The sequence below is a fragment of the Pongo pygmaeus genome, chromosome 2 (genome assembly GCF_028885625.2).
Source record: "Pongo pygmaeus isolate AG05252 chromosome 2, NHGRI_mPonPyg2-v2.0_pri, whole genome shotgun sequence".
NCBI lineage: Eukaryota > Metazoa > Chordata > Mammalia > Primates > Hominidae > Pongo > Pongo pygmaeus.
In genome coordinates, this window is record NC_085930.1 from 169,483,508 (window position 1) to 169,497,097 (window position 13,590).

At 37.2% G+C, this 13,590-nt stretch overlaps 1 protein-coding gene across 1 annotated transcript in view; it reads right to left on the bottom strand.

Moving 5' to 3' along the window:
• KPNA4 (karyopherin subunit alpha 4) overlaps positions 1-13,590 on the bottom strand; it is a 65,016-nt gene that overhangs the window by 19,240 nt on the left and 32,186 nt on the right. The window contains exons 6-11 of the mRNA XM_054482710.2: positions 11,136-11,231; positions 10,530-10,615; positions 7,637-7,723; positions 5,620-5,789; positions 5,482-5,526; positions 1,458-1,589 (exon numbers count right to left, since the gene is read on the bottom strand). Of these exons, the coding sequence (XP_054338685.1) occupies positions 1,458-1,589; positions 5,482-5,526; positions 5,620-5,789; positions 7,637-7,723; positions 10,530-10,615; positions 11,136-11,231 (616 nt within the window). The remainder of the gene's footprint in view (positions 1-1,457; positions 1,590-5,481; positions 5,527-5,619; positions 5,790-7,636; positions 7,724-10,529; positions 10,616-11,135; positions 11,232-13,590) is intronic.

A 13,590-nucleotide genomic window follows, 5' to 3' on the forward strand; every position in this document is an offset into this window, starting at 1 on the left:
CTCTGCCTCCTGGGTTCAAGCGATTCCCCTGCCTCAGCCTCCCGAGTAGCTAGGTCTACAGGCACATGCCACCATGCCTGGCTATTTTTTTGTTTTTTGTTTTGTATTTTAGTAGAGACAGGGTTTCACCATGTCGGCCAGGATGGTCTCAATCTCCTGACCTTGTGATCTGCCCACCTCGGCCTCCCAAAGTGCTGGGATTTCAGGCGTGAGCCACCATGTCTGGCCAAATTATTGTATTAATTCTTTCTGTATTTAGCTAAGTGTTCCTTCTTTAAAGTGCTTTAATTTTAAGGTACTGGGTCTCTAATCTGACTATGTATCAGTATCACCTGAAGAGCATTTTAAAGCTCGTTTCTAAGAAATATTTTCTAAAACAGAATCTCCAGGGGTTGAGTAAGAGAAATTAAAAACATATTCTTTAAGCTCCACACAGTTGATTTTGATGTTGAGGCATAATGACTTAGGCTACAGACTAACAGTTTTTCTTATGCGATTATTGTACTTTACAGATTCTAAGCCATTAGCAGATTAAAATATATCATTTACCTCACAAAGGTAGAGGGAGCTTGCTGCATCTCCCCCATTACAACTGTAGCTTAAGAGCTACTGCTTATATCTCTGAGAACTTCTCACACTCTGTTTTTGGCTCTTTCTAGATGCAAGTTCTTTGGGATAAATATTATGTGAAAGAATTTAAACAATAAAAAATAAATTTAAATAAGTGAAAAGCAACAATTTAGAAAGCCCCTAAACAGCACATTTCAGTACAGTACCCTTGTTTCAGCACCAATGAAGCTAAGAGTTAACTAAACTTGCCAGGTGAGTAAATAAGGATGGTTGGCAAGGAGGAAAAAAAAAAAAGTAGGGAAGTGAAAGAGGAAGAACAAAAAGAAGAGGAGTAGGAAAAAATAAGTGTCAATACTTGTTTCAGATGCCATGCATGTTGCTATAATGAACTTCCCTGGTCTACATTAAAAATCAGTAATCCGGCCAGGCATGGTGGTTCACACCTGTAATCTCAGCACTTTGGGAGGCTGGGGTGGGAGGATCATTTGAGGCCAGGAGTTCAAGAGCAGCCTGGCCAACATGACAAAACCCTGACTGTATCAAAAATAGAAAAAATTAGCTACACATGATGGTGTGCGCCTGTGATCCCAACTACTCAAGAGGCTGAGGTGGGAGAATGGCTTGAACCTAGGAAGTGGAGGTTGTAGTGAGCTGAGATCATGCCACCTCACTCCAGCCTGGGTGACAGTGAGACTCCATCTTAAAAAAAGAAATTAGTAATCTACAATGGAGTCTTCTTGCTTATTATTTATTTTCCTCTTTCCATCACAGATTTGTTGTTATGCTAAGAATATACTTTAAACTACTGAAATTGTCCATCTTTGAATGCCATGCTTAAAGCAATTAGTGGTAAGAAATACTTATAATTTTACTAAGAACAAACTTACCTGAACTTTAACTTCCTGGTGGCTGAGCAGAGGAACCAAATGAGGAACTATTCCAGAGTCTATTACCATCTGTATTTGTTCATTGCCAGCATCAGTAAGGTAAGAGAGGGCCCAGACTGTGTCTACCAATATCTAATGAATAAAATAAAAATTCAAACAACTTTTAAATATTTTCTCATTTTAGTAATTCTTGACCAAACAACCATTCTAAGATTGTTCAACTACCTTCTTCCTTCTTTTCTTCTCTCAGTTCAATTCATTAGAATCTGATCACTATGGTATTAAACATCATCATCTATAAATGTCTGTACTAAGACGTACATCTTTGAGCCATATTCAGGATTCTGATCCCAGATTAGTATCCAATCTTAATTCACTAAGATACAGACGCACACTACACAGCTCATAAGACAGGAGAAAAAGACATTCTCTTTCCCAAAGGCTGAGGGATAACAGGTCCAGAAACATTGTGGCTCATGTATAAAGCTGGAAAGACTACATGTATCCAACATGCACAGTTGTTCAAAACATCTGGGCTAGATGAATATATTCAAGGAGTTCTCTAGTATCGTTAAGTACCATGTAGATATGCCTAAAGCCAATAACCCAAGTATTTGTATTATAGTATAAAATACTTTAATCTTTTCCAACCAGTTTGTTTTGCCTTACAGAACTGGAGGCAACTTTTTTTTGTTTTTTTTAAGATGGAGTCTCGCTCTGTCGCCCAGGCTGGAGTGCAGCAGCGCGATCTCGGCTCACTGCAAGCTCCGCCTCCTGGGTTCATGCCATTCTCCTGCCTCAGCCTCTCCAGTAGCTGGGACTACAGGCGCATGCTGCCACGCCTGGCTAAGTTTTGGCATTTTTTAGTAGAGACGGGGTTTCACCATGTTAGCCAAGATGGTCTCGATCTCCTGACTTCATGATCCGCCCGCCTCGGCCTCCCAAAGTGCTGGGATTACAGGCGTAAGCCACCGCGCCCAGCCAGCAACTTCTTAAATAGTGGAAGTCCCCTACAGCTGCAGATCAAGACATTAAAATAATCATAGGTCAATCTGTGAGACCTGTAATTAAAACAAAAAATACATACTTCACTACAGCTGCCACTTATGAAAAAAAAAAAAGCCTGTGTAATCAACTTCTACTAAGTAGCCTACTATTTTTTTAACGATTACATCTTTAAGTACAACGGGCCACGTGTTTGATCTTTCCTAGTATGTTAGGTCCTAATTAGAAGTTATGACCAAAGGCCAGTATGACAAACAACTGTAACTGCTGCAAATAAATACACAAATTATTGACAAAGACATGGGAATAATTGTGCCTAAAACTACTTCTAAAGCCTTTCCAGAATATGAACTCTGTGTCAAGACAAGCTGGAGAAGAGTAAAACCTTTAAAACTATAAACCAGGCAGGGAGTGGTGGCTCACGCCTGTAATCCCAGCACTTTGGGAGACCAAGGCAGGTGGACTGCTTGAGCCCAGGAGTTACAGACCAGCCTGGACAACACGGTGAAACCCCGTCTCTATGAAAAACAGAAACAGTTCGGCATTGTTTATTTTTTCTTGTTTTTATGACCCTGACTTTAAAAAAATAGTAAAACTGTAAACTAATGTTATGCTTAAGACACCCAAGAGAAAATAAAAAAATAAAAAAAGATTAAAAAAACCCAAAAAGACACCCCAAAACTCCTAAAAGGTGAAAATAGTGCTTTGCCATTGTTTCTTAGGAAATTCAAGAAAGCTCTAAGGATATTTCTAATGTAAAAAGAAGACATCAAATGAGAGCTCACACAGGCTGGGTGTGGTGGCTCACGCCTGTAATCCCAGCACTTTGGGGGGCCAAGGCGGGTGGATCATGAAGTCAAGAGTTCAAGACCAGCCTGGCCAACATAGTGAAACCCTGTCTCCACTAAAAAATGCAAAAAAATTAGCCAGGCGTGGTGGTGGCGGGCACCTGTAATCCCAGCTACTTGGGAGGCTGAGGCAGGAGAATCGCTGGAACCCAGGAAGCAGAGGTTGCAGTGAGTGGAGATCATGCCACTGCACTCCAGCCTGGGCGACAGTGTGAGACTCTGTCTCAAAAAAAAAAAAAAAGAGTTCACACAAAAAAATGATATCAATATATGTGAAAAAACCTAAATTTCAATTTGCAAATGTAACTGAGTTTCTTTTCTGGAATATCAACATATGCTAAAATTTGTTGACATAGGCCAAAAATTTCAAGTTACTTGCTCATAACTGTATATAAAAGCTAGATACATGTTTTTAAAGGACATGTCACTAATATGCTCAGATCAAAATCATAATTCAAATCAAACTTCTAACACATTATTTAGTAAGCAATATTATTTGTTAATCATGTTACTAAAAAGAACAATGCAAACAGGCTTGAGAAATTCTTCACGATACATCAAAGGCAAGAAAATGGAGTCACAGTCTCATCTAGATTGGAGTAAATAGGTGGAAAGAACACAATCTATCTATAAATAAAGTCAACCAAGATGTCTTGTTTTCCAGTAGAGGTATAAACTTTGAAGTTAAATCTTTCTTGCTAATCTATTTATTTATTTATTTATTTTTGAGACAGGGTCTTGCTCTGTCACCTGGGCTGCAATGCAGTGACATGATCACAGTTCACTGCAGCCTTGACCTCCCAAGCTCAGGAGATCCTCCTGCCTCAGCCACTGAGTAGCTGAGACTACAGGTGCACATCACTATGCCTGGCTAATTTTTTGGTATTTTTTTATAGAGACAGAGTTTCGTCATGTTGCCCAGGCTGGTCTCAAACTCTTGCACTCAAGTGATCCTCCTGCCTCAGCCTCCTAAAGTGCTGGGACTATAGGCATAAGCCACCACACCTGGCCTCTTGTAAATCTTTCAAAGCAAAATATTGCAATTTACAATTTAATCAAAGAACTTGGCTATTAAGGAGCCAAAACCAAAAATTACTTACACATTTTTTAAGATCCTAAACTATCTGGGGCTAAAAACAAAAACTCTACCACAGAGATCATGTTCATCTAATGAATTTTATATATTATGTCACTGTTTGATACAGTAAAATTCTAATTTTAATTTGTTCCATACAAATTAAATTCTGGCCAAAAGGTATAGGCCTTTAAATTGTAAAAAAATGAAGCAGCTTATCTAACACTGGTCACCATGCCAAACTGTTTTTAAAGAACCACATGAGTTCCTGATTGTTGCTAAACATTTCATTCATGTGTTTTCCCTTACCCATTATATTCCTGGTTTCTCTAACACACCAAAGGCTGGTCTGGCTTTTACAAGCACTCAGGGCAGTTTTTCACCTCATTCATACTCCCTGAGTTGCTTTTTCCTCTGCCATCTGTGTTAGTAAAAATAAGCAAAATATATTTGCTATGTTTAAAACCTTGCCTGCACTGATTTTTTTTTTTCCCGTTGTTTGGATAATCAAGAGTTATCTTGATAAATGAAGCCACTGCCAGTCACTGTAACTGAGAAATAGAATAAAAATGGAATTAAAGGGCAATTGATGTCCATGGTTTGGTATGTGTATATGAATACAAATCCATGCACAAACATTTTCCTTTTTCATCTTTCAAAAAACAAAAATAGCACTATTAGTGTGTGCTTTCATTGGCCAAACTGTCAAAATGAGCTTCCGTAAAAAGCACAAGAACAATTAAAGACATGATCTTAGTAACAGAAATCACCACTAACTGGCAACTTTAAAAACTTTTAATGTCAGTTTTCATAACACTAATATATATACATACACACAATATTGCCCAGGCCAAAATAACAGTTATGCTTTATTTCTTAACTGGTATTACATTTTGTGATATAGATAAACATAGAGTAAATATAAAAATATTATAAAATAACTAATCTAATATAAAATAACTCTTGAAATGGGAAAATCTGATAGTATGCTGACACAATGTGTTAGTATAATATTTCTCCCCTATGTCACAGGGGAAGCCCTAGAAATACATACATACATACATACATAAATATACAATGGGACACATTTACTCACATTTACGTCTGTGTGATGAATTAAAACACAAAGGGCTGGAAGAATCTGAGGAGAGAAATATGTAGATTTAAAAACATGCACAGATAAAAAACATATATATAATGGTATCTCTTTTAATTTTTTTTTATAAGTGTTTACCTCCTGAATGGTTTCCATTGGTGGTGGTGGGTCTTTGTGGCGACATAAGTTGACCATAACCCAAGTAACATTTCTTAAGAATGTTATAGGAATAGATGGACTTATGAAGGAAAGTAAAGGTTTCACAACTCCAAGACTTATGACATAATCTCTACACTGGGGTCCATCACCTGTAGAAAAAAAGGATTAATTAACTCAATAAAACATACCGACAGTAAGCATTTTCAGAAAACACAAAGCACCGGGAATATGCTGCTTCATGTATTTTATTCAGATACACTGTTCAGTTTTAGACAGTAACAAGCAGGCTCACATTCAAGGTCTCTGAGCCGAGAGAGGCAACATAAGGTGATAAGGTATTCTTTTGCACATTATTCCCATCTTCAGTATTTTGCTGCTCACTTAATTAAACTGCTGCTTTTATCTTCTCTCTCAACGATACTCTCGGTTTAACAAACTTTCATGTGATAAAAAAGATGTATCAAGAAAATATTTGTTGAATTTGTACTTATGATCCCGTATCAGAGCATCAAGGTTATGAACTATAAATTACTCTATACACTTAGAAAACTATGTCAGAAAAAAAGGGTGAACCGGTGCTAGAATAGTGGTTCTCAATGTGATTATTGGGCTCTAGCTCAGGCCTCCTGAAGCAGAAACTCTATGGGTCTGGAATTCTGTGTTTTAACAAGCACCCCACGTAGTTCTGATTGCATGCTAAGGTTTGAGAACCACTGCTGCAGAGAACTGCCAAGTTTAATTTCTGTATCTAAAGCATCGCTGCAGTTTCTAATATGAAGCCATGTTGAAATGTTACCATAAGTGAAAGCACCTTCCCTTGCACTATAATATCTGGAGATAAAATGTTTATTCTTTTTGCGTCTTTATATTCATGTTAATTACGGAATGTCACTGGAATAAAAAAATGAAAGATCAAGATGCTGTATAATAGCTCTAAATCTAACATTTGGTATAAAACCAAAAGAGTGAGGGACTCTGGATATAGAAACAATAGCATTCCTCATAGTATAAACCCAATGTCAAGAATGGTTTTACAGAGAAATTCTCCCTTAAAAACTCATAACCACTCTTTACTTTCATGTTGGCCCTGTATAAGGGCAATAAAGAGACGGCATATCAAAGCAACAATGATTATTTCCATGCAAGAATAAACAATTTGGCAAAAATAATCTTTAGAATCATTCTCCTTCACTAGATTAGCAAGACCCCTACAAACAGCACCTCAGCCCCCACTCATAACTGTTAGGTCTCTGAGCTATACTGGGGCACAATACAATTCAGATTTTTTCCATCCTTTACTGGAGAATAGTTCTTTGAATTTTTGAGTTTATACTCTAGTTAAAAAAACAAATCCTTGAAATATCAGAATTGTCTTTATTTTCCTTACAATTATTTATCAGAGAGAACCTGAAAGTTATGGTAATCACAGTGTTAAATATTTAACTAGACTGTCAAAAGGCTATGGTTATCTCTTGTTGATTCATGGTGACAAGAAATAATATTACTATATTTTATACATTACTAAATTCTAATGTACTAAAGTCTGCAAGAGAGAAAAAATTTCATTTTAGACTCTTCTCAGAACTGTCATTACAGAGAAAAATTATTGGTTTAAGTTTTGCCTTTTTTCTTGTTACTTTCTTTGATGGAGAAAGCTGAGAAACAAAAATGGACCCCACTGATCAACATGGGGGTTAGGGGAAGAAAAAGTGGATCCTAGCATGAGACAGAAGGTCTAAATTGTATACATCTTGCATAATTATTCAAATAATTAAGAGCTGACTATATACCAAAAAAAATGGTATCTTAAGCAACAAAAATTCTATTTACTATGACTTTATGCTTTTACAGTAATACAGTTCAAATTTCTGTAAGCTATTTCACAAAAACTAGTACTGAAGGCAAACTGTTTTCCCTTTTGGATTACTAGTAGCTATTTTTATTACTTAGTATATGATAACAATTTTTGGACTAGTATTACAAATTTTATACAAACCTATGATATTTCCCAATGCCCACACTGCTTGCTCACAGACATTCTGATGGGGTGAATGGAGAAGCCTCAGGAAAAGTGGCACAGCATCTGATGGAAGAAAAAATAACAATACTTAAGGTTGAAGATACCATAAACCAAAAATCAATCTTTATTTTTTTGCTGAGACCTCAAAAAAAAAGGGAACCTATAAAAATATACTTAAAATATAGCCTCATTAAATGAATTTTATTGGAATAGCATTATTGGAAGAATTTTGACCAGCGACTATTTACTCGGTATCAAAATGAATTATCCAGACAAATGTTAAATTAGGCTTGTGAAATTTCATTAACAATTAAACCTGGAATTAATTTCAAGATTAATTCCTTATAGATTAAGTATTATCTCTAATTTGAAAAAAAAAAAAGTACATTATTGAAGTAACTTTTTTTTTTTGAGACGGAGTCTCTGTCATCCAGACTGGAGGGAAGCGGTGGAATCTTGGCTCACTGCAACCTCCACCTCCCAAGCTTCAGTGATTCTCCTGCCTCACCCTCCCAAGTAGCTAGGACTGTAGGTGTGAGCCACCATGCCTGGCCAATTTTTGTATTTTTAGTAGAGACAGGGTTTCACCATATTGGCCAGGCTGGTCTCAAACTCATGACCTCAAGTGATCTGCCTGCCTTGGCCTCCCAAAGTGCTGGGATTATAGGCATGAGTCATTGCACCCAGCCTGAAGTTACTTTTGAACACAAATTTATGTTAACAACATGTGGGTCTTTAAGACAGGCCAGTGATTCCTGGGCCATGTGGGATCTTCCGAATCAGAAAGTGATTCTGTTACTCAACAGGATGGGAAACAGAGATAGGTCTGTATCTGAACAAAATACTGCACTGAACAAATGACTCTTCTTCTTTCCTTCTGATATTACTTTAAAAAGCACTATTTAAGTATATGTAGCTCAATCATGCTTGTAATATAATAAAAGGTAATTCACTTATGGGTTTGTTTTTGAGATACTGCCTCACTCTGCTGCCCAGACTGGAGTTCAGTGGTGCCACCACAGGTCACCGCAGCCTTGACCTCCCCTGGCTTAAGTGATCCTCCTACCTTAGCCTCCTGGGTTGTTGGGACTACAGGTACATGCCACCAAGCCTGGCTAATTTTTTTTTCCTGCATTTTGTAGAGATGAGGTTTCACCATGTTGCCCAGGCTGGTCTCTAGCTCCTGGACTCCAGTGATCTGCCTGCCTCAGCCTCCCTAAGTGCTAGAATTACTGGCATGAGCCACCATGCCCAACCTCATTTATTTATTTATTTATTTATTATTTTTGGTATATTAAAGCAGACTAGCAGGGTCAAAAAAAATTATAAGCCTCTTTCTAATCTTTAGAGAGCATACATAACAGAAAGGAAAAAGTGTGAGAGGGAATAAAACATTGTTATGAAACCAAAAAATTTACCTAACAGTCAGCTATACAAAACCAAAAAAACCACAATAAAAACCACCTGAACCCAAAACTAAACCAGTTTTAATAGGATGTGAGGTAATTATCTTTTCTAAGTAATATTACAACACAAGTGTCTCTAGTAAAATGATTATTTAGATAACATCTTTGTTCCCCTTCAAAATGTACAAATTAGTGCTTACATTTTTAATAAGTGCAGAGAAGTATGCTGCTTACATAAAGAGGATTTTAAAAGTATCTTCTTTAAAATTATTAATTTCTTTGTTTGGTAGAACAATCAAATACTATTCATGAAGACAATACATGTGGGTTCTTACTTCCAATAGTAATTTTCCACTTACATTTCTTGAAACAAAAAAAAAAGCAATCCTATTATAATAACAATGAAAAAAATATTCAAGTCATTCTTTCAACTAGGTCTACTTTATAGAAGATTTCTTTAAAATATATGATATGGCCGGGCGCGGTGGCTCACGCCTCTAATCCCAGCACTTTGGGAGGCTGAGGCAGGCAGATCATGAAGTCAGGAGATCGAGACCGAGACCACCCTGGCTAACACGGTGAAACCCCGTCTCTACTAAAAATACAAAAAACTAGCCGGGTGTGGTGGTGGGCGCCTGTAGCCCCACTACTTGGGAGACGGAGGCAGGAGAACAGCATGAACCCGGGAGGTGGAGCTTGCAGTGAGCCGAGATCGCACCACTGCACTCCAGCCTGGGCGATAGAGTGAGACTCCATCTCAAAAAAAAAAAAAAAAGAGAAAAATCTCATGAAGAGAGGCTGAGGCCGGGTGTGGTGGCTCATGCCTATAATCCCAGCACACTAGGAGGCCAAAGCAGGTTGATCAGTTGAGCCCAGAGTTAGAGATCAGCCTGGGCAACATGGTGAAACCCTGTTTCTACAAAAAATACAAAAATTAGCTAGGCACAGTGGCACATGCCTGTAGTCCCAGCTACTTGGTGGACTGATGCAGAAGGGTCTCTTGAGCCTGGGAGGCCGAGGCTACAGTGAGCTGAGATTGTGCCACTGTATTTCCAGCCTGGGCAAAAGAGTAAGATCTTGTCTGAGAAAGAAAAACAACAACAACAACAAAAAAACAAAAACAAAAAAAGAGAGGCTGAGAGGCAATGTGGCAACAGGAAAAACTCCTTTATTTCTACTGATGTCCTATAAATAAAGTGTAACAATAATAATGTAATCTGCTACTATAATTAGGAAATGTTCTCATATTTAGAAAGGAATCAAGTGAATTTTTGGAAATACAAAAAACATCAGTCACCAGAATAAGAAGATTAAAGTAACATACTTAAGTTGACCTATTTCAATAACTATGTAGTAGCTATTATTTTATAATTTAAATTGCCATAGTCTTTTGGGAAAATCACTATTTTTTACTGACTTCTTTTAAAAAAAATCACAATTATGTTTATTAATAACCAACTTACTGGACTGAACTACTGCTTGAGTTTGTTCAGAAGTTCCAGATGCAATGTTTGTCAAAGCCCATGCAGCTTCAAACTGTAAAGAAGGACTACAAAAAAAACAAGTATTTTTAAACAGCAGGGATTTTTACATTGGGCCAAATATCTAACCATTCTTCCTTCTACCATTTAAAATGCATTAAATATTTTGTTTCAAACGTTATCTATCCATCCAGCATACTTTTTTAACCCTTAACAACTGTTTAAAACATCTCTTCAGTATAAAAAGCATACAACCTCCTCCAGCATCCCTATTTTTAGTAAGAAATCTTTTTTAAGATACTTGCATACTACTCCTCAAACAGTTTTCTCAAGTACCTATCTGGTCAAACTAGTTCTTGCCAATTTTCAAAGCTTAAAAGTTAAATTTATCATTCTCAAGTTCTTTTTTGGCTACTACCTTCATCTCTTGGTGTTAACAAACCTTGCACTGCTTTTCACTTTGACTTTTCAACTCCATCCCACGGCCCTTTTCTTCTTTCTTTAAAGATCAAACTAATTACTAGAGAGTCTTGTCTTCTCCAAAGGATACATTCTAAATTAAAAAAAATAAATAAATAATGTACTCACTTGTCATCTCTTTCAAGACAATGGACTAAAATGGGCAATATTCCAGATTTTATTAAGTCATCAATTGGTGGATTTCGATCACTGGACAAAAGCTTCCTGTTAGAGATAAAAACACTCTTGTGAAACTTAATAACATACAATATTATGATTAAATTTAAATTCATATTTGACAAATATTAACATAAATCTGAATATTTGGTACAAGTGCCTTCTCTGAAATTAACAATTTATATAATGCAACCTTCTCTCTAAATTTATAAAAAGATATACAAATTAAATTTATAGAGATGACAAATAATTAGAAAAATAAGAATGTAGATATGAACCACTTTACTTTTTTTTCTGAGATGGAGTCTCACTCTGTTGCCCAGGCTGGAGTGCAGTGGTGCAGTCTTGGCTCACTGCAAGCTCTGCCTTCTGGGTCCCAGTGATTCTCCTGCCTCAGTCTCCCGAGTAGCCAGGATTACAGGTGTGCACCACCACACCTAGCTATTTTTGTATTTTTAGTAGAGACGGAATTTCATCATGTTTGCCAGGCTGGTCTTGAACTCCTGACCTCAGGTGATCCACCCGTCTTGGCCTCCCAGAGTGCTGGGATTACCGGCGTCAGCCACGGAGCCTGGCCACTTTACTAGTTTTAATGGTACAACAATATTATTCCCTCAGTAAAGTCCTGACTGTGACTTATAAAAAGAAAACTAATTTTTAAAAAATATATGTTACTTTTGGACATAATTTTGAGTTCAGAGAAAAAAATGGGCAGATTTCTTCAACATAGCATTTACCTTGCTAAGAAAGGAATTAAGAGGTCACCAACATATCCAAAATTATTCACACCAGGTCACAATAGAGTCAAATGACAAAAGCAGGTAGTCTGCTGAAATATGTTATAGCTGATATTAGTCCCTAATTCTTCATTCTACTTTACACACCAAATTAAAGGCCATAAAAGTTCAACAACATTTTCATCTCAGCAACTAAAGAGAAATGGAATAAGCACAGCAACTGACAGGAAAACAGCCAGACAGATGCTAGAGAATCTGAGGTAAAAAAGACAGACACATCACTGCTCTCATGGAGCTTATAAGATAAAAACAAAACCTAGTGCCTATTTTCACATGTGGGAGACTACAGGTTTAGCTGATAAGTCCTCCGTGTGGCCTAATCATATCTTTACCCACTGGAACACCCTGTATTACTATATAAGAGCAATGTTTATGAAAGCTTAACCAAATCATTTCCCTATATAAACTATGTGATGGCTGCTTATTTACTACCTTTATCAATGTAAACTCCTTGACCTAGCTTTAAACTACTTCACAAGTTGGCTCCATCTTATAACTAATCTTATTCTCTGTAACTAAACAATAGGTTAGTCGTCTGTCACAGCATTTCAACCGAAATAAGACTGAACCTATCCTAAACCCCTCACTTGAAATGCCCGGTCTTCTATGTATTCAAACTCTATTCAAAGTCCATTTCAAGTTCTATGTTTTACATAACACCATCTTTGAATTTCAAGAGGATTTATACAGCATAGCCCTATGTTTGGTGTTATCACTACTTATTTTTTTTGAGACAGGGTCTCGGTCTGTCACTCAGGCTGGAGTGCAGTGGTGCCCACCTCGGCTCACTACAACCTCTGCTTCCCAGGTTCGAGCAATTCTCCCACCTCAGCCTCCCAAGTAGTTGGGGTTACAGGCATGTGACACTACACCCAGCCAACTTTTATATTTTTAGTAGAGATGGCGGTTTCACCATGCTGGCCAGGCTGGTCTCAAACTCCTGACCTCAAGTGATCCCCTGGCCTCAAACTCCTGACCTCAAGTGATCCCCTGGCCTTGGCCTCCCAAACTGCTGGGATTACTTACAGGCGTAAGCCACCGCGCCCAGCCCCCTATTTTTTAAAATACAGTTTTGCCTTTCCAATTAGCTTATAAAGTTCTTAAAGAGAAAGAATTATACCACATGCTATTTCCTCAACACATGACACAGTGCTTAGCATTAAGTGGAAATTAAAAAAAAAAAAAAAAAAAAAACACTTCGAAGAAGTCTTAACCCAGCCTTCTCAAACAAGGTTTCATGAGATCAAGGGTCAAAATTTAATTTAAAAAATTTTTTTTACACTTCACTGAGGATATTTTAGAAGAGAAATGGCTTTTATTCTTTACATAATGGTGAATAATATAATTTTTACAAAATATAATATAAAACCAGTTTGGTGCCACTGTCTTGATTTGCATTAAGGAGCCCGCAATTTTACTCACAGTTGCTTTGCAATACCAGTGTAAACATTAACACAGTGAAAAAAAGGCAAATAAAGTCTTAGAATTATTATGAAAATCAGTTTGCTCTTGCATACCCACGAAATTGTCTTGGAATCTCCCAGTGATCCACAGGTCATACTTTGAAAACCTCTTAGGATACACTGGGATTTAATTTTCTTGCAGATTGC